We start from the raw sequence: 21,401 nt of genomic DNA, 5'->3' as shown, positions 1-21,401 counted from the left end.
CTTCTGCAGTGTTGCTTCAAAAGCAGTTGTGTTTCTGATGTGTTAATTTTTTAGCTTTTTTCCCCTCCTTGAAGTAGTTGACTGGAGCCAACCACATTATTTTACAAAGATCAGGAGGTTCATGTGTGGTCAGCAGTACCTTTCCTCACTTGATGCAGGTTATCTCTGCAGCAGTGATAACAATGTGCTTACTCTGGCAAGGTGGGGGTTTCAAGGTGTCGATCATTCATGGCATGCAGGAATTAGCTGCGTGGTGGATTCCCTTTCTTGACAATAGGAGTAATTTGCCTAGCTATCTGTGCATATTTAGTTGGAAAACATATTTTAGAATAGCTTGTTAACTTAACACCCCTGTTTAAATTGTGAATTCCCTGCAGTTTTCCCCACTGGTAGCAACCTTGATAATTACTACAGCTGTGACACTGTCTTCTTGCTGAATGTAATTTATGAAAATCAAAGTGAGATGATGACTGCAGTAGCAGCACAGTAGCTTTTAACTTCCTTGGATAAAGATGTTATTGTCCTAAGTTTGTTGAAAGAAAATCTTTTAATGCCTTCCTATGTGCCTGTTTTCTACATTTCAGTAATTTTTCAAGGTAGTGAACTAAAGCTTCACTGATAGCTAATTTAGGATCTGTATATTCCTTATTTGTACAAAAGACTTTAAATGCTTCTCTTTTTTTGTTTTTTTTTTTTTCTCTCCTTGAAGAAATGAAAATTTAGAAAGGGATTTGCCAAATAAAGAAGATGGGAGCAAATAGCAGCAGCATCAGTGAGCTTCCGGAAAATGAGTACTTAAAAAAATTATCAGGAGCAGAGCCCATCTCCGAGAATGACCCGTTCTGGAATCAGCTGCTGTCTTTTAGCTTTACCACTCCAACAAACAGGTAAGGTGGTGCTTGTTGAAGAACTAAACCTTGATAATATATTTATAGAAGTGACAAGTCTGAAAGCAAATGAGTGGTTTTGTTAATTATTCCTGGTTTAGGTAGCAGAGGAATAAATGCCCATGTAAAATGGATTCTGTTGTTTCTAATTTTGGAAGCTCTTTGCATCACCTGTTCCATTCCTGTGGGTTCCTTTCTTCTTCATAATAGCTGTAATTGCTATTCATTCTCCTGGTAGCTGAGAAAGCTCAGAAGTGGGTTCTGTACTGTTGTTTTGGGGTGCCTTTTTCTTTTTTTCTTTGAGAAAGCCTCTGGTGTTTCTGGAGTTGCTGAAGACTCCAACGCATGTTTCCTCTCAACTTATAGTGAATTGTACATCTTCCATAACTTAATTGTAGGTTAGCTATTGAGTTTGTACATCTTCCATAACTTAATTGTAGGTAAGCTGTTAAGTTTCTTAGTCTGTATGGCTTACCTCCCCCCTTTTACATTTTAAAAAGAAGCCTGGCACGTTGTCTCCATAAAAATATTTTCTAGATATCTAAAATTCAAGTTTTGCATGTCTTTTCACTCTAGCAAGTGGTGTAGATATAAACAGAATTAATATTTTTGAGAGGATCCATAGCACATCTCCAGAAATACAGAACGTAAGTCCTTGTGACTTCTGTTAACCCAAGTCCATCGCTAAGTTCATTGGCCTGTGTATTGATTATCAGTCTTACAAGAACAATCTGGTATTACTTAATACCTTAAGTATTACTTAAGCTGTTTTTACAGTTTATAATGTGACCTGATACTTTTCTGTCAACTGAATGTCTTACTTATCCCCTTTATTTTTAGCAGTATTTTCTTGCAAAGGACCTAGCTTTTTCATAAAGGGTCATAACAGACTACATCTAAACACTTGTGTAACAGTTTTAAATAGGCCACAATGTGTTACTGCTAAAATTGGGAACACTTTTAATCTTTAATAAATTGGAAACGTTTTTGAGAGCTGTTCTGGCCAATTTTATTGCCATCTTTCAATATTTTTTTTTTTTTTGTTAAAACAGAGCTCCTGTCAAAATGAATGGTAGTCAAAGGTATTTTTTTTCCTGAAGGTGAAAAACTAGTGCAGATTTATGATTATCCTGAGCTCTCGAACCTTGAATATAAATTAGTGATTGAATGAAGAATGGAATACAATTTCTAGTGAGATATAGTTTACATGTTACATGACTAACTTCTGTGCCGTGTCTTGTGCACAGTAGCTTCTGAAAGGCAGAGACACGTTTGTTTTCATAACAATTAGGAGCAGATCTGGTAGATAATCTGTGTCTCATACTAGAGTGCCTGTGAGTAAGTGGAAATTCAGACAACTAGGAGGGAAAACGGTTAAGATAAACAACTGAGAGGCATTTACTAGGCCTTATTTTTGTAAAGAGTGCGGAGGAGGAGGAAGGATTTTGTCTTTTGCATGGAGAGAATAGCCAGAGGGTAGCAAGATGATAGTGTTGTGAGTTGTAAAACTCCTAGAGGGTGGTACACAGTTGGCAGTGGGTGAGGGGGCAGTCGTGTTTTCGCTAAGATCTCTGAAGATGCAAGAATGGTTTACAGCCTACCCATGACTAACAAGATGGACAGTATTCTAAGAAGTCTTCTAACACTGCATTTGGTTTTGTTTTTTTTAGGGGGAAATAGTTATATATAAAACCCCAGCAATTTCTTTCAGTTGTTCTACTGCTCCTCCTTCCCCCAGCAAAGGAAAGGAGTTTTCGTAGCTTGCTTTGCAGCTTTTTTGTGCCTATTTCATGGAGTCCGATCCAGTGCAGAGTAAGTTTGCTTAAAAAAAAAAAACAAAACAAAAACAACCCAAAACCAAACCACACACAAGCAAAAAACAAAACCCCAACCAAACAAAAAAACCCCAAACAAGAAACATAATTGAAAAAACAAGCAAACAAAAAAACTGATCCAAAGGCAGGTTGAAAGTTTAATTAGCTGAACACCAGATGGTGCTCTTGCCTGGCAGCTAGAAGAGAAATATTTTTAGAGGCATCTTTTGTGCAGCTTAATAATTGGAAGGAAACAGAAATTTCCCATTAAGTTGCATCTACCTGAGAGAGCCATTTGACAAATGATGTCAGATGATGTCGGCTGCACAGCACCCTCAGCCATTGTCTAAATCAGATAACCTTGCCTGCAGGAACAGAACAATAGAGGTCAATGTTCATTTCTGAGATTGAAAGCTTGCGAAATACCACGTTAACTCTGTTTTGTTTTAATGAGGCTTGAGTGTAGGTCATGCTTTTGACAGGAGCAAGATTCTAGTTTTTGACTGTTGTGGAAAGGAACCAGTTTTCACCTGTCAAACAAGACAGAATTCACTTTTCAAATTATACTTTTTCCAATTGTATGTTGCAAAATTGGTTTGTTTATAGTAAGTGATTGTTTGCAAGTGTTATTGGGAGCCATATAAATGCTGTGAGGTGTTTTTGTGGAGGTAATTGATGGTAACAATAGAGTAAAAGATCTATCCTACTTCCTCAAATTTTTGCAAGGATGGGACTGATATGATCCCCAGGGAGAAGAGGGTTGTGTTCTCTGGACGCCGCTTCGGGCACACTTCTGTTCTATATATGGCAGTACTATAGGGAAAGAAGAAGAGAAAAACCTGAAAGGAGAAGGTAGTAGGAAAAGCAAACAACCAACAACAAAAAAACCCAACCAAAAACTAGCAACGTGTGGGAACTGGTGGGGCTGGGGTAGATTGCCTCCTTTCAGTGACAGAAGCCTGACAGATTCACCTTGTCATGAAACCTTACCTGTAGGAAGGAACCAGTATCAGCAAGGAAGGCAAAGAGTACTTGTGATATTTTAAGGGAAACTTGACTCCGTGTGTATAAGTGAAGTTTGTGGGGTTTGTAACACTTCTCCTTGTAAGCTTCCTGTCTGGTGAGGAATATGTGAATAGTGCTTTGCTTTACAGAAGCCGTTCCAAATTAGTCCAGGTGCTGCTGATCACAGCTGGCAAAGGAAGGTCTCTCAGGCTGCCAGACCGAGTTGGATCTTCTGAGGAACAATAGTCTTTTAATCCCCCAAATCAGAAGCCCTTGGCTTGAGAGTTGGTAAATTACTGGCTTTCTACTCTGAGAAAGAACGAAGGCGTGATACGCTATCTGATCTTTGAATGGTACTGCTCTCTATGCTCTACTGTCTGTCTTCATTTTCTTATGCTGTGCTTTTCTCGGCACTTTGTACTCTTTTCTTTCTTTGTCATTGTTTTGCTTTTCTCCCGTTCCCCTTTCAGTTTGGTTGATCTCTTCCTCCATTCATCTGTTTCTCATCTTCTCGCTCGTCTGCTTTCTCTCCCCACGCCTACCCGATTGTATATGTTAATCTCTTGTTGTGTGGTTCTGTGTATAGTTCTTTAGCATTGCTCATTTACCTGGCCATGTCGTCTTTGCTGGGTTTATTTTTTCAGTTAACTTTTTCATCTGTTTCTGTGAAGAACACAAGGTAGTTTGCAGGGGGGAATGAAGTTTGCCAAATACCAATGCTACTGAATCTGAAGTTGCTGTGTCTTTGTCAGCAATTACTGATGCAAGATACTCTTGCCCTTTCACTATCCCTTCCAGTGTTTATTCAGGTCTGCTCTGGGTTTAATCAGGAACTAATGTGTCTAAAAAACAACACAGCAAAAAAGTGTTTATTTTTTCAGCCAAGTTAATTCCCTAGAGTGATTCATAGCATGGCACCACAAAACAATTCTGGCACAGGAAGGATTCATTTTTGGGGCACAGTAGGCTGTTGGGCTAAAAGGTGGGATTGCTTAAACCTGCTGTGCCATCAAAAAATGCCCGTGAAAGCATGGGGTCAAAGCGGAGCTGGCTGCTGGGAGTTTTTCTGGGCTGGCTGTTCTTCCTCTCATAATGTTGATTTTCTAAATAGTTAAGGAAGTATTAAGGGGGAATATTAAGTGGGAGTAATTCTGGTCTGTGCATTCACAAACCCCAATTATGAATCAGCCATCAGTAATCAGAAATGAGCTGACGGTGAATCCCTGCTCACTGCCTGTGACTTCTCTGGCATGAGTGATAGTAACAGCCAGAGCAGTCTCGGGTATTTGGCAGGTAAAGCCACTGGGGCCTTACACGATTTAGCAGTGGTAGGAGATAAGTGATATATGCATACGTGATAATGAAAGAAAAAGCTACCAGCAATTTAGTTTTAGTTTGCCTCATGCTTTTCACTGTATTGTGATCTCCTCTTCCGTAAAGCAGGTCATGGATGCTAAGCAAGTAAAATCCCCTTGGGCTACAGAAGTGTCTGCTGAGAAATTTCTGGTTTCAGCCGTTAGGAAGTGCTTGGTGGTCTAAATTCACACTCCTGCATGTTCACTTTTTTTCTTCACGGATCCTTATTTGTTGCACAGAATGGGCTCATGGGAGCTGAATTAAAATCATATAAAACCTCTTAAGTCTGCCACTTCCTACATTTCAAGTGGCTGACTTATCAATCTGAATAATGTTTGGATATTGGAAAAATAAAATACAGCTTTTCTGGATGACTTTTTTAGTTATTGTTACGAGCAAAATCTGTGAGGTTTACTTTGGAGTCTTAGCTCTCAGTTTAGGCAGACCTTTGTGTTTGTCTGGCTCTCCTATGAGTTGCTACCAAGATTGCAACCTCCTCCTTAGCGGTGGTATTAGTTACAATTCTTTCCTGATGGAAAACTTGAAACAGAGTTAACTAACACAGAACTTGCTGAAAATCATGTGCTTAATATTTACTGTTCCGCTTTGTTCCTTCCCTGGAGTTTTTAACGAGTCGCTGATTCAAGAATAGTGTGCATGAGCCTTTAATGGAAAGACATAAAAATGAGCAACTTTTATGTTGCCTTAATATGGTACATTTTTTAAATTGGAACAATAAATTATATGCAGCTTTTTATTCTTTGATGTCTTTCCTCCAACTAGTCCATTAAAGTCAGCATTCCCACAGTATGAATTTACTGAATGGGCTGATTCTTCTGTTTTGTATTCAATGGCAAAGAAAAAAGCTTTACTTAGAGGGAAAAACTGTCAGGAAAGCTGCTTCCTTTTTTCTTCCTCCCCCTCTTTTAGAGGGGGTAGTTGTCTGCTATGGTTTGAGTCTTATTCTTATCATAATAAGAGTAGGTGTCATGGCATGGATATGTTTATAATTACAGTTTGTATGCAGAATACTTTCTCTTGCCATGTTGAGCCGTTTTAACAGTAGTCACTGCCACTTTGAAACTTCTTATGTTGTGATGCCTTTAAAATAAAAGCAGATAAAACCATGTTCTTCAAAGATGACTGCTGTCAGGAAGCAACTTTCACTGTCTTTTATTACTTACGGTTTTGCTGAAGTCTACGGGACTGATTGTTAGTAAATTTAAAGTAAGGCAACTGAATTCAACCACTCTAAAATAACTCCACTAGTTTTTTTTCCTTCTTTTTTTACTCCCCCACCCCCTCCCTCTTTTTGGAAGTAATGGTTTTTTACAATATATGCCAGAATAGCTGACCGCAGAATCTCTTTCTGGTAGTATGAAGCCAGAAATAAAAATCTGCAGTCAATGAAAACTATGAATTTTTTTTGAGCAATAGACTGCTCAATTTACCATTCTTCCCCACCTCTACTGAAAAGATGCTTTCTTACAGAAAACTAACTCACTGATGAAGAAACGCCTTGTACTATGATTAGTATTTACAAATACAAAGTGATTAAATCCCAACAAAATGAAAAAAATTGAAAGATCAACTATGAAATGACAGAAGAGCAATTTCAGCAAGATGAAACAGAATTTGTATTGTCTAAATACTGTTTCAATATTATGTTTTACTTGGTCAGTAATCATTGCCTATACATATGATAACTCATAGTTTTCACTCTTCCTTGTGAAATATAAAGGGGCAATTTTGGCTTGTGTTAGTATTCCCGTATGGTTGAGTGGGGGTGTGTGCATCGAATTCCCAAATGGCATTTATGTGATGGTACAGGTTTGAGGGATTGAACTTTTGTATCAGGAAAAAGAGGTGACCTCTAGCATCAGAGGGGCAGTATCTGAGCTTGCAAGTTTGAACTTAACTTTGATTTCTTCTCTCCCCTTCCTAGTACGGTGTCCTTATTATGTGACGTAGGTGTAGTGGCTGTGCTGTCCTCTTTCTGACAGAAGGGGATTACCCTCGATTGCTTTTTACTTCTATCGCTGATGTGCGATACCTGGTGTCACACAGATGCTTCCTGTGTACAGATGGGTTTGTAGTGACAATCTGTATGCAAAATATTCTTACTGCTTGCTGTGTTGAGACTTTAAAGAAGTCTGTGCTGTCAGGAAGCAAATTTCACTATTATTATTAATTACAGTTCTGCTGATGTCTGTGGGCCTACTCTCTACATAAAAAAGCAAATGAAATAATTTCTTGCTTTTATAAAGGACTTTGAAAATGCTGGCCACCAGATGATAGAATGAGCCAGGAATTCCTGTGAAGCCTGGAATTTTTTCCTGAAGTGTGTGGGAAGCAATCCTGCACCTCAGACGTTTGCTTAGATCTAAATGAGCCAATCAAGTCTGCGTGGTTAAGTCTACTTTTCTTTGAATCCTTAGTGTTCCCCGCAGTGCTCACAACCCATTTGAATCCCCACACCAGGTGATACCTTTTGCTCATGCCTCGGAAAATTGTAGAACTGGTAAATGTGATTGGGATACGTACTACTTTCCCAAAACCGAATGGTTTATTTCAGGTTGTGCCAGTTAAAATCTGTGATTGCATGTACAAACTCACCCAGGTCCCTATGATCTTTATATTAAAGATCCATGACCTGAAGCTGGTGGTTCTTGCCACGTGTATGTGAACATCTTCCAAAGTGGTGTCTCCTCCATGGTAGGGCTTACTGGATGTTACTGGGGTGTCTGGGTTTCTCCTAGTGATGCTCAGCAGCGCCACCAAGCAGCAGGAAGGGTTTACTTACCTTGCTGCTTGTTTATTGGTAGAAACTGGTGATCGTTTTCTTGTTGAGAATATACTAACGATTCTCATAGACCAGGGGATATTTTAGTCCTCCATCCCTAATGAATCTCTCTTCTATTTTTACGTGTTGTAGAAAATACTGTCTTTCAGAAGCTTCTTTTCAGAAGAAGTGTAATTTTTATTTTCCCAGTTCTTGGTAGATAAAATTGCAGAGTGGGAAATGTGTAGGATTTTTTTCTTTTCTTTTCTGAAAGGTTGTTTTCTCAGGTACTTCGTTACAATTAAATATAGTATGTTGAAGAGGATCAATTTAAATGCATTTTAGACTTTTTTTGTCCCAAATAGCAAGCTCCTAAAATAGATATCTATATATGTGCATGTGTATACACATATATTTGGCAACAAGGCAGTCCGTATTCCTTGGGTCAGGGTTTTCAGAGAATTGGAACTTTTATTTCTGATCAGTCCAGTGAAGAAGCTTCAGTCTGTCAGTGCTTGCTCTTGTTCTTAGTGCTGAAAAATAGTTTGAATACTACCGGTGCTGCTTTGTGGATTAATGAAAGGACAGATGTTGTAGTGTTAGGTTTCCATTCTTATATTCATTCATTAACCAAATGTCATATCCATAGGGATTGTAGAGCAAAGTCAGTACCATAGCTGGTTGTAGAATTTCTTTTGTGCCTTATGAATCTTGGCTCTGGCATTTTCTGCCTAAGTGTTAATATAATGTATCTCCTGTCTTCACAGCACAAAAAAAAAATGCAGGTTTTTCCATGTCTCTCACTTTTGTTTCCTGCTCAAGTGAAGGAAAGAAAGCCACTGCTATGCTTTGCCCCAGGTACATGGAAATGGGCTGCTATTTTCTGTACCCCCCACTATACTTTCTCCATGAATCCATCCTTGGGTATGTAGCAGTAGTATTGCTTCTGTTGAGTGTAAGAACACCATGTCGCTCTCTGTGTGTGCTGGGGTTGTGTTCTGCTGTAGTTCCTTCTCGCTAGGTGTTTCTGTTGCGTGAACTGAAATTTTGCAGATGTTGTTGCCTAGTCTTGAGGATGGCAAAATTCAATTCTGTGTTCTTGTTGTATGAGTAAAGGGGAGTGGGCTGTAGTTAATTTTTAAGCATTAAACTTCATTTTGGTAGGACAAAGAATGACTCAAGTGTTAAAAGCTTTGCTGAAGATCTGAAGGTCTTGCTTGTTTTGCCGCTAAAAGCTGTGTAGAAGATCTGAAGGTCTTGCTTGGTTTGCCACTGTTTTTGATCCTGGCAACTTGTAGAAATCAGGCAGCTCTGTGGAATTTGTTTGAGGACTTTGTGTGGGTTTTAATAACTAGAAGGGAAGAAAAAAAAAACTTTTAAGAATGCTATACTTTAAAACCTAACTGCTTAGAAATTAGAGGAAAAATGAACCATAATTAAAAGCTGTATGTCTACATTTATGGTTTAAATCCTGGAGCAATTACTATAATCACTCGGTCTGTATTACAGAAGTCCCCAGCATCTTTGGATAGTGAGAGGTGGGTCACATTGTGTTGAATTATGATTATTCAGTACCTAAGAACTCTATACTGAGTTGGTGTCCAATATAATATTCACCCTGCCTGTCAGCTCTTAGGAAGGAATACATCCTGATGACAAGCTGCCAGCTGGACAAATTTACAAGTTTTTTTTAAAAAAAAAAGTGCAAAAAGTCCTTGTTTCACATAGACCTAGAAAACTGTGTTGTCTGTAGTTGCTGGTGGGGTGTTCTGGTTTTATACCATTTGTTTTTAATTACTCTGCGTGTTTTTAGCACTGGAACAAGAGACCACCTTTGAGACTGAGTCTAATGTTGTTAAAGTGTATATGAAAGTGTACGTTTGTTCTTTCTGAAACTTAAGTTGCAAAGCAATTTATAAGGGAGGAATGAATGGTGATATTTGATATCAGAAAAAGCCAATCTGCGTGTCTAAAGTTGTCTTGGGATATTCAGCTGTAGGTGAAGAGCTGTCTCTGCTGTCAGCTCACTACACAGTAAATTAGTCTGATACACAGGAAAATTTGCAGGCATCTTAAAACTTAATTTGTTTGATGTCTCTATCTTGAAGCATTTCCTATTGAAAAGTTTTGAAGTAATTCTTTTGGCTGCTGTTTCTACCAATATCCTTACCTCCTCTTCCAGTCCTCAGGAGTTTGGGCCCAGCTCAGACAAACTTTAACAGCTTCCAAGAGCACGGCTCCACATGGTTTTTCAGCAGTGGAGCTGGTTTAGGGGCTTCCCACACAGCACCACAGTTAATCTCAGGTTGATGCAACAGTTCTTAGGACTGTGCTGTAAACTGGATTACCGTCTAAATTTAAAAACAGAAAGAAGGGGGGACTGTTTACCCCACCACTGCATTTTAGAAGTTCACTGGCAGAGCTGCAGGTAGTTGCCAAGATGGCGTTGAGCAGGTGGGACAGAGAGGATGCATGTGGTACCATGCCCTTTTTGTCTTCAGTCTCTGGTGTTTTTATATAAATCAGGTTACTCATCAGAAAATTCAATGCTTAGGAAGCAACAGTGACTTTGGCAATCTAATTATGGCAGTATTAAGTTTTGCAATATTTTTATATGAGAAAGTGGTATGGCCTCCAAGCACTCGACTTTCATAGGCTTCAGGTTTCATTACATTGCTACTTTCCTATTTATTCTGAGGATGGTGATTTTCACACCTGTAATTACAAGGATGTAGCTGCATGAGCTCTGAAATTGCTCATCCTATATTACATACTGTGTTACGTCTGTAAGCATTGAACTGTTTGGTTGGTTTTTTTTGACCGACTTTTAATTTGGGGAGCTTCAGAAGGACTGCCATTCCTGTAGGTCAGACTGTATGTCTGTGTGTATGTATAGAGGCTGTACAATCTTCTCCGGTATCCTGAGCAGTAGGGCCTGTAGCAATAGAACAAGGGGTAATGGTTTTAAACTAAAAGAGTGTAGATTTAGACTAGATAGAAGGAAGAAATTTTAAGGTTGAGGGTGGTGAAACTGTGGAATAAGTTGCCCTTCAGGTGTTAATATTGGGACACCTTCATATTGCTTAATGTTGCATTGGACACAATATCTGCTTATTTTTGGTCTTTTATTCCCATCTGTTAAGGAAAATATACTTCCCATGTATTCTTCGGTTTTGTTTTCGAGGATCAGTTACCTTGTACTGGTAGCTTTGTAGTGATAGAAGTGTATAAATGTTTTTTTTGTGTGTTTGATGCAGCTGCTGTTTACTTTCAGTGGTTGTTGGCAGGTTCCGCTTTAGTGCTTTATTGTTCTTTTCAGCTGATGGTTTTCATTGAGGCATACCAGCAGGCAGTTAATAAAGTTATGAAAAATTTGGTGTATCTGATGTGATTGTTGCATTAATATAATAACATTAGTTAAAGGAAAGTGCTGCTTAGCTTGAGGTTAAATGTCAGGTTGTGGATTCTTTCATTTACGCTTTTTAAAAAGATGTTCTTTCATATGATAGTTCTTGTAAAAAATCAAGTTCTTTCTGTAGGCTGCTGTTCCATGTGTATTTTCAGTGGCATCAAGCTAAGCGTGGCGGTATTGAAGTCACAAAGGTGGTAGTAACGCAAATGATGTAGTGATGTCATTTCACTTTTACAAACAACTCACTTTTGAATATTGGTTTCCTGTTTTACTTCAAATGCGTGTTGTCCTGATACTAGGATGACCGAGCACTGGCGTGGGTTGCCCAGAGAGGTTGTGGAGTCTTTGTCTTTGGAGATATTCAAAAGACACCTGGACAACTGGTCCTGGGCAGCTGGCTGTAGGTGGCCCTGCTTGAGCAGGGAGGTTGGACAAGATGACCTCCAGAGGTCCTGTCTCACCTCAACCATTCTGTGCTTCTGTGATACCTATGTAAACCAGCTAATGGATTAGTAAAATTTAAGGCTTCATAGAAATATTTTACTACTGCTTTGTAATGAATTTCCACTTCAAGTACAGGAACCCAATTGCTTGTGTAACCATTTTTATTTTCTTTTCCCCCTCTTCTAGTGCTGACTTAAAGCTCTTGGAAGAAGCCACAATCTCAGTCTGCAAGTCTTTAGGTGAGAAGTTGTGACATCTTGACTTTTTTCCATGTGCTTAATCAGAAAAATTAAGAAACAGCGTTCACATGCACATCCACGTCTTCAGTATACTTTACTTGTATGTGTTCCACTAGTAAGATTAAAGTAGTGTAAAGAGTGTGTTTATGTATATATCCCAAACTTTTAGAAACTTCCTTCATTAACTGTTTTGTAGAACTTGAAATGACTGAAAGGTTTAAAACAAGTAACTCCATTCCTACTACCTCTTTTTCCCCTCTGCCCTCTAAGCTGATCAATAAAGGGAAAGAATTAATCAGAGGACGAAAGGAAGGGATAATATAAACGTGATCAACGATGTTTCAAGAAAGTAAAAGCTAGTTGTGAAAACCTGCCCAATTTTCTGACAGGAGACTATTGTGCTGTAGACAAGTCTTGGAAAGGAAGCAGTACGAGCTCCACGTTTGGGATATTTTAAATCTAGGATAAAAAGTATGTTGAGAGAACAGTTATGGAGTAGTAAGGCATGTACTGGAGAATCTTAAAGAACAACAACATCTGTACAGAAAAACAGACATACTGTGCTTTATGTAGAAATATTTAAGACATAGAAATTTGGTTTCATTCTGTATATTGTTTAAACTAAATAGTGTCAATTTACGCATGCTATATAATCATATCTTATTTTTTGTCACCTAGTTGAGAAGAATCCTCGAACAGGAAACCTTGGGTCGTTGATTAAAGTCTTTCTTTCTAGAACCAAAGAGTTAAAAATTTCAGCAGAATGCCAGAAGTAAGTACCCAGAAAAAAGCTGTGTGTGCCATTTCACTTCTTAAATGTTCCTTTTGCTGCTAGCTCTTGAGTTTTTTACTTTGCTAGTTAACGTAATCACAGACCAAAATCATTGTTAGAAACAGAACAAGTATCTAGTACTTCTCCAAACAGAGAAGGTTAAGTGTAATAGATAAATAGATTGCTGGTGAAAAAAATATGTTTGTGTTCGTCCTGTGTGTTACATAGACCATTTGTACACAAATGTGTTTAACTTCCGTTACCAGTAGTTTAGAGCTGTTTAAAAAAATCACTTGACCTTTTTAGCTAAATCTTAATGTATGAACCAGTATTTTATCTTGGAAATCTTTTAAACTGGATTGGATTTGAACACAAACTTCTGTATAAAGACATTGCTTTCAAATCATATCATGCAACTGCCATTGGTTTTGCTTGCTCCTTTCAGCAGTAGAAACGAACTCCAAGAAGTTAGGTGTGCAGCAACTGTATAGTTTTTGCAGGAAGCTTTCTGTAATTGTTCCCCCACACCCACAGACAAATGTCCAACTCTCATCAGATCTGGGGCTTCAAAAAAGAAGACTTTCTTTTTAATGCCCCCTTGCTCCCAGGACTGCCCTCAACCTTCTTGCTTATATCTGGAGAAAGAAGTTATTCCTGCCTGGATAGCTCCTGCTGCTTTAATCCAAAAATACCTTGAAAATATAGCTTCAAGCAAGAGCTTGACTATATGCTGTTGTATGAGCTTTCCAGCAGTTGCTTATTGGGACTCAAGAAAATGTAATGAAGCTGTATTCCCCTTGCATTCAGAAAGCTTGGAAAATATCTGTGTGTGTTGCATCGAAAAATCTTGCTATATTGTGCTCCTGAAGTCCATAAATGCCTATGGTCATCTGAAGGCTATTTGACTGGGAAAAGTGCTAAGGTTCAGGGAGCCAGAGTAGCTTTCATATCGAAGCTTGGAATTTTCAAATGCCTGAGTGGCTTGAGTCCATAGTATCTAGAAATATTTAGAAGTATGTTGAGCCATCTGGTGAGCTCTTCGAAGAGTGGTAGTTCTGGCGACTGTGGTGTTTTTAACAATACAAACTTACTTAGGAACAAGGTTGTATCCTCTTGGGGGAAGAAAAAAAGAGTTCTTTCAAATACGTTTCCAGTTTGTTTGCTGTAGCATCAACTGAAGACTCCCTGCTTAAGCACTTTGGCTTTTGCTTGCTTCAACTGTAGCAACCCTTTTGTCTACCCTGGCATATATTATTTGTGGGTTTGATGCATATTTGCAGGTTAAGCATGACTGATTCTTGTCTGTTTCTGCTTCTTTTCTAGTCACCTCTTTATTTGGCAGGCTCATAATGCTCTGTTTATTATTTGCTGTTTGCTGAAAGTATTCATCAGTCGAATGTCAGAAGAGGAGCTGCAACTTCATTTTACTTATGAAGAGAAAGCAGCAGGCTCATATGGTAGGTATACACCAGTGCTGGTGAAACAAATATCCCACAAGAAACTAAAAAGCTCTGATGTTTGTATATGAAAATACTGAAATAATTGTATGTTTTGTTTACACTAAGAATCCCAAACTTCGCTTTAAAACTAGAAATGAAGTACCAATGAGGTTATGTACAACGCGTTTACTGTTTAGGACAACGTGTGAAACTGAAAGGATGTAGTCAATAGTAAAACTGACTTACTTCCTTTGGGGTCTGAAGTAATTCGGTGTAAACCATCTTTCTTTGTATCATACATGTGAACGAGAACACCTTCAAAATGCGATGAGAGCTTTTCATAACATAATAACTGTCATCTTCTGCTAGAATTAAGCGTTTGTTAGCAAGCTGTTGGCCTGTTACAGGTTCTTGTAGGAAAGACCTCTTTTAGAGCAGGGGTTAAGTTGCTTGGTTTATTTTTTTCTTTAAAGATTTGTATTAAATTTAAAATGGTCATTTACTTAAAAACTTAATTTGGCATTTTTTTAAACAGTTGTTCAGAAGTGATGTTGTAGACCTACCTTAGCTTTAGTCATTTTCATACAGTTGGAAAGGTGGTAACGGTCCTCTTCAGAAGAACAGAATAGAGTTGGAGTGAAGCTGACCACATACCACTGAAGGAATGGTGATGTCGCAATTATTTAGTGTTTCTTTTCACATATGGTTCATAAACCAGCAGCAGCCAGGGAGTGGAATTAATGCAATTTTTAGGAATCTAGTGAGGGAAGATAACAGTACTGTGGTAACAACTGATCCATTGAAAAGGCAACTGCTAAAATTTAATTAGTGGGCAGTAGTTTATACAAGAGTACAGGAAAAGTCAAAGAATTTAGGCAGAACGTTCAAAAATAAGTGCATCTCCAGGAGATGGAGCATGTATTATACAAGATGAAAGATAGTGGGGAAGATGCTCAAATAGTCTTTCTGCTTTCTCTTTCTGCTGTCTGGTCCTTCTTTTTGAATGTGAATGATGTGAATGTGTTCAAAATCAGTTTGATTACAGCAAAAAGAAGGTCTTAACACTGTCTGCCACAAATCTTTGTGTAGCACCGTGTCAAGATGCTCTTACAGAACACATGGTGGATAATGCCGGGACAGGAGCCTTGATTTCCTTTGCTTTGTTGTAAAGATAATGTTGAGTTTGTAATTGCATGTTGTTTATTGCATAAAGCCAAAAATGGTCTGGCAAAAAGGACTGGTATCAGAATGCTAATACAGTGCGAGTGGATTGTGGAAGAACAACCAAAAGTATCTGAATATGGATTTTTCTCAACAATCAGTCCAGCAAGGACACGCGTTGAGAATACCTAATAGCTGCTTGCTCATTGAATAGTGAAAACTGTTCACTAAAATCTGTTTAACTCATTGGCGCCTGCCGTCGCTGTGGGGAAATCAGACTTCTGGTGCCAAAAGATTGTGCTACATGTTGAAATGGTTTAATGTATTTAAACTGTGATGAGTAATCTCTAAGAATTAAGTCAGCTAACCGATGCATTACAAAGTAACACCTGCTTATAATAAGCTATCCTTGCAGCCTGCCTATGGGTTTATATTTGCTTTAAAAAAATTGCCCATCTCTTGCTTCAGTGGTCGAGTGTAGCACAGTAGAACGGATGGAAAAGCTGAGATGTTTTGTTAGCTTGAACCCCCAGGATCTTTATTCCTGACTCTGGGAGTTCCTCGCAGCATGGTATGAAAAGTGATTCTTGTCACTGGGGTAGATCCGTGTTTATACCATGTCTAGTAGCACTTGACTGTAATTCACAGTGACATTTATTAGCGATAATTTTGTGCATATTGATGGCAAATGTACTTAGCAATTATCTTTGAGCAGATTGTTTGCTGGATGTTCTTGATTAGGAAGGTAATTGTGTGTGGTCTGCTGGCAAGAGCTGGAGATGGAGGCAGGAAACGAGCTCCTCCTCGGCTCTCCCCACTCAGCCGTGGCTCGAGTCCGCTGCTGCTTTTGACTTGGTTTTCCAGTTGGAGATGGTCCTTGTGACCTTCTTGAAGCTGTTGAGGTTCATAACGTGCTGTGTTTACATAGCCATCATTTTTTGCCATCTTCACATCAGATTTTTAAAATACATATAGAATATGGTAATAAAGTGAATGCCTTCCTGTAGCTTTTATACTTAGCTATAGGAAAAGTGAAGTATCGTTAATGGAGTGTAATAAAATGCTGTTCTGTTAAGGCCTATTAAAGTGAGCAGAAAAAGATGAAATGTTTTTTGTTTGTATTTTCATAATTAAGTCAAGTGTAGCTTTCTTGCATTTTTTTTTTTATTCTTTGGAAACTAGAGCATACCTTGTTATTGTTTACACAAATTCATTACTACTTTTACTAAAGTTGTACATACTTAACACTGTCTTTGGTGAGCATACTTTTTAAAAATGTAAGTTCTTCTTAGTTGTCCTTGCTGCCTTCTCATTTCCCAGAGATGGATATTATTTTACTATTTTCTAATTGCAAACATGATAAAACAAACCTTATACAATACATTATTATTAATTATATAATGTAAATGAAATGTGCATATAGATAAAAGCTTTAATACAGTGTCTGAATTTTGAAGTACTGTTTGCTTATTTTCTTAATGGCTGGTGAGTAGTTATTGGAAAGAACAGTACAACCAGCCAACAACAAAAACAACTTCTCTCTCCTATGATCCGTTTTTGTATGCTGTGTTCAATCTCACAGCCTTCTGAGAAAAGGTAACCGTTCTTTTCAGGATCATCTTAAAACTCCTTTGGAAATCACTGTGTGGTGGTTGTTTCCCTGTTTAAACTATGAGCATCGCTTTTTTTTTTTCCCCCTTCTTTTCTGAGAATATATCCTAGTACCATGTTCTCTGAGTTTAAATATAGCACCTGGGAACTCAGAGTGTGTAACTGCAGTGTCAGCACGTCAGGCTGCTCACGCTGCAGTCGGTCAGAGCATCAGCACCTGCTGTGCGATATTCAGTATGTCAGGCAGAAATGTATAGTATATTATAGTAATGATGTATGGAAAATATCCTTGTCATTGGCTACTCAAAAATATATCTTGTATTTTGATAGGCTATATATGACTAGAGAGCCACTATTGTTCAGTTAGCATTTTTGATACCTGTCTTATCTGGAAGAATTCTTCTCCCAGATTTTGCAATTCATATGCTTGTGCTCAATTGCACAAAAGCTGTGCAAGTGTGCTTTGTGTCATAAAATGTGATTACTGAGGTTTTTCATTTTGTAAAATGTTTGAGTGCATGGATATGTTGTAGCCTACCATTATAAAGTTGTAATGAACAAATTGGAGAAGATCGAGTCCTTGCTACAACACTGCTTATTGATTTCCTTCAGAATAGTCCATTAATAGGAGATTGTTCCTTTTGGCAGTTTTCAGATGGTTCTTTAGCCCAGGAAGTGCAACCTTTGTCTCTTCATCCATAATTGGGAATTTGCATACAACTTTGGAGGATATTGCACAATTCTGATTGTAGGAAAATCCTTATAGAGACTTGAACCATATTCTTTAAGATTCAGCTAAAAAATCCTGATACTAGTAAATTCTAAGCTGAACTCAGCATATGCTGATCTGAAGCTGGAGTTAGTCTTGCTAACACAAATCATTCATCTTTCGGTGAGGCTTCCACTGTCTGTATCCCATAACTTCTGTGTGTGCTCTTTAACTGGACTGTGATTCGGGGGTGTAAGAGAGCATATGCTGTGTATTGTATTCTAAGTCAAACGTCAATTCATCCAACCTCTTCCCTGACCTGTAGTAGGAAAGTTTATTCATTCTCTGTAGAGAAGTTTTCATCACAAGACTCCTAGGAACCTTATTTGGTGTATTTTAGCAGATAAGAGGACATAGAGGTGGCAGTAAATAACAATACGTTTACTGCAATCCTTAAATGATTTCATGAGTGTTCAGCTATCACATGAAGAAAATGAGGGGTGGCAATTAGTTTATGTACTCATTGCTTAACACTCTTAAGGGAAATTTGGGAGCTTTTGAGAGTCCTCAGTGCTGAAGATCAAACCACAAAACTGAAAGAAGCTTTCAGTCTGCTGGTTGTGTAATGAATTGAATGAATGAGGCACTGTTTTACAAGTGGCGAATTATGTCATTGCTGATGTCCAGGTTCTATCCTACCTGTAGGAGCAACAGGGCAGAAAAACAAGTAGCATCTAAGATGAGTCTATACCTTGCTACTCCTGAATATTTTATTAACATTAGGTACATCCCGCTGCTACATCAGCTCACATCAGGTTGTGACAACATAGTAGTTAGGTTCTTGAGAAGAAAGATTGTTTTACTGTCTGTGTTAGGTCCTGTATCACGGCCAAGGATGGAGCTGGGCTGATTTTACTAGAAGTGGAATCTCCTGGCATGTATACTTTCCTCTGGATAAGCCATTTTGCCTGTGTAGTGTCTGCTAATCCAGTGTCTGTAGCTTTGAAAAAGTTAAATACAAAGTATTATTTTTTTTTTATATTTTAAAAAAAAAAACCTACAGCAAAAAACCCAACCAACCAAACCCCACCAAAAAGCCAAAAAACCCACAATGCAAGTAGTCCACATGTTCGAGGACTTAAATATAGCTGATGAAAAATGGTGCTTCAGCATAACTGGACACTTTAAAAACCGTGTGTGTTTGCAGTTACGGAGTTTCGAAGATGCATCTATGATTCCTCTCTCTGCAAGTCTGCTCTAATCTTATCTGGACAGATTCACCCTTTACTTATTTTCCCAAAGGCTTAACATGTGTCTTTGATCCAAGAATGTGATCTAGTAATGTGAATGAGTATTGTGTGTGTTGTCTTTATCCTGCTATTGAAAAAGACATTGTTTATGAAAACACATAGTGTTCCATGTTTATAGCTCTCTCTCACGTTATAGATTTGGCATGCATCCGCCTCATTGTCTTGGCAAGACAAGAATTAAACAAGAATGCATGTGTCCCAATGGGGAAAAGGATACATTAATTATTGTAGCTGAATGGCATTGATTACAGCAATTAACCTTTTTTTAAAAAAAAGACAAATAGTTTGAGAACAGAGCAGGAAAGACTAACATCTTCCATTCTACGTGATTATGCTAACCTGATATTTTCTTGCTTTATTTTGAATATAGTATGGAGGAAGAGCCCTCTTTCATAGTCAAATAACATTATTCTCTCTTCAAATGAGTTGTGTATATAACATGGTGGAAGAAACGATATTCTTAAAATGCACTCACTCTACTTTTTTTCATCCTTTTTCCTCTCTTCTCCTCCCTTTCCTCAGTTGTCAAGAGGAAAAATTAGGTACCTTTTGGGAACTAATAGCAGTCTTGCTCTGTAAGCATTTCCTAGATTAAAAAAACCTTAGGAAACTGTCACGTTCAAGTTACTTTAGAATACATTATCTGGGCTTTATTATTGGCGGTGGGTTTTGTCTAAGGTTAAATACTTGTAGCAGTTCTCCGTTTTTACTAACAGGAGCTACATTGTGTTACTCATGGGGGATTCTATATAAAGGAAACCACGTTTCCGTGATAAAAAACTGATTTCCTTTAGAACGTGCAGTTCACTAGGTGACAATTTTTAATGTGTTTTTAATAAACCAATTGTGGAAAGAAATAATTTTGCTTTATTGTGAATATTCCCTCTGGTGTGCTTCTTAAAATTGAGTTCTGGATTTAAGAACAAACTTGGGTTAAACAGAGTAACACTGCCATAACTTGGCTATAATGTGTTTATTGCAAGACGTATTTATTTGAAAATACAAAATAAACAAGCATTTGGGTAATCATTGTGCTGCGGTGCTGTAATGCCTATCGGGTAACGTAGAGGGAAAAACTATGCCTGCTCTTGGGCCATTCAGCCCTAAAAACCCCTACATTTCTTTGTGTTGTAGGTTTCTCTTTATAATTTTATTTTGAAAGCAGAACAAATCCTAATGAGCCAAGAGATTTATCTTCTATTTTTGTTAGTATTATACAACAACTTCAAATGATTTAATGAGCTTTTTCCTCAGTAAGTCTTGCAAGTCTTTTGTTACAGTTGCTTTTAAAAATTGCAGTGCTAACGTAAAACACCACCAGTTTCATTGCTTAGAGTAGTTGCATTTTTAAAATAATTTTTAATCATCCCATGCATTTTGTCACATTGTGTATGAGTAGAGAATAATTACTGCTCACTTTGAAAATTCATGAATTCTTACTTGTCATTGAAATGTGTAAAACCTCTTCGAGAAATAAATGTGTATTCATGAAGAAATAGCATGTAGATTTAATTGCTTAAGAGCAGCAGTGATGTGTGCTGTAGGCTGCACTCATTTGACGTATCACAATTTAGAATATTGTTCAGTGTACATTAGACAACTGAATCTGTGTTTTCTGTCTGTCTCTGCTTTTTCTTCACTTGGGATTAAAAAAAGAGGTGAAGAAATATGCAGAGCACAGGGAATTTTGACAGGAGACTTGAACTGTGGACCAGTGAGAAGTCACTAGTGATCAACTGTTAGTAATAACACTATTTAGTATGAACTTAGGTAAGTAGTAAAGTAAGGCTTGATGTGCTTAATATTAGCATATTCCTACAATATCAACATCTCATTTGATTTATCCAATTGTTATTAGTTATTTGTTTTATATATAAAAGGCTTAGCATCGCCATTTTCTCTGGTGATAATCCCAAGTGCCTTCTATTGCAGGAAATAATGCTATCTTCTTAAATAGGTAGAATTTCTCTTCTAGTGTTTGTTTCTTAATTAAAATATTGATTGTCTGGATCTGTGTGTTGAAATCTATGCTTTCTTTTGGTGTTTGAAAATCCAGAAAACCTTTGGTGTGCTTCTTTTCAGGAACAGAGTGTGAAGACCTCATAGAAGAGTTGCTGTGTTGCCTCATCCAACTCATTGTTGAAATACCCCTCTTGTAAGTTGGCTTTTTTCTTTCTTTTTTTTTAGCCTCCTTGTATAAACTGAGCATTTGAGAGAATATAAAACTTAGAGTGATGGGGTTATAAGTGTAAATACTCATATTTGAATGCTCCGTGTGATGGTGCAGTACTGATAATGATAACCTGCTGCCAGCACCAGCCCTGAATATTCTGTTGCAAGAAGTACATGATCAGCATCTCGCACCCAGTCCAAACCATCAACAGAAGTTATCTTGTTTTATTTTGTAGGAGCTTTGACATTTGTTTCAGGTACCTCTGTCACTACACAGTTAGTTACTGC

General features: G+C 37.9%; 1 protein-coding gene across 8 annotated transcripts in view; it reads left to right on the top strand.

The window, feature by feature from the left end:
* Positions 1-21,401, top strand: part of LOC142075247 (dymeclin) — a 222,356-nt gene that overhangs the window by 11,655 nt on the left and 189,300 nt on the right. For 6 of the 8 annotated variants that reach the window (XM_075136337.1, XM_075136338.1, XM_075136340.1 and 3 more), the window contains 5 exons: positions 710-887; positions 11,887-11,939; positions 12,618-12,711; positions 14,035-14,168; positions 21,024-21,096. In XM_075136337.1, the coding sequence (XP_074992438.1) occupies positions 748-887; positions 11,887-11,939; positions 12,618-12,711; positions 14,035-14,168; positions 21,024-21,096 (494 nt within the window). In that variant the 5' untranslated portion in view covers positions 710-747. Of the gene's footprint in view, positions 1-709; positions 888-10,669; positions 10,707-11,886; positions 11,940-12,617; positions 12,712-14,034; positions 14,169-21,023; positions 21,097-21,401 lie in introns of those variants that run through there. The other 2 variants (XM_075136343.1, XM_075136344.1) reach the window with 2 other exon arrangements.

Source organism: Calonectris borealis, chromosome Z (assembly GCF_964195595.1).
Source record: "Calonectris borealis chromosome Z, bCalBor7.hap1.2, whole genome shotgun sequence".
NCBI lineage: Eukaryota > Metazoa > Chordata > Aves > Procellariiformes > Procellariidae > Calonectris > Calonectris borealis.
The sequence above is the reverse complement of the archived record's forward strand: the minus strand, read 5'-3'. Positions and strand labels throughout refer to the sequence as shown.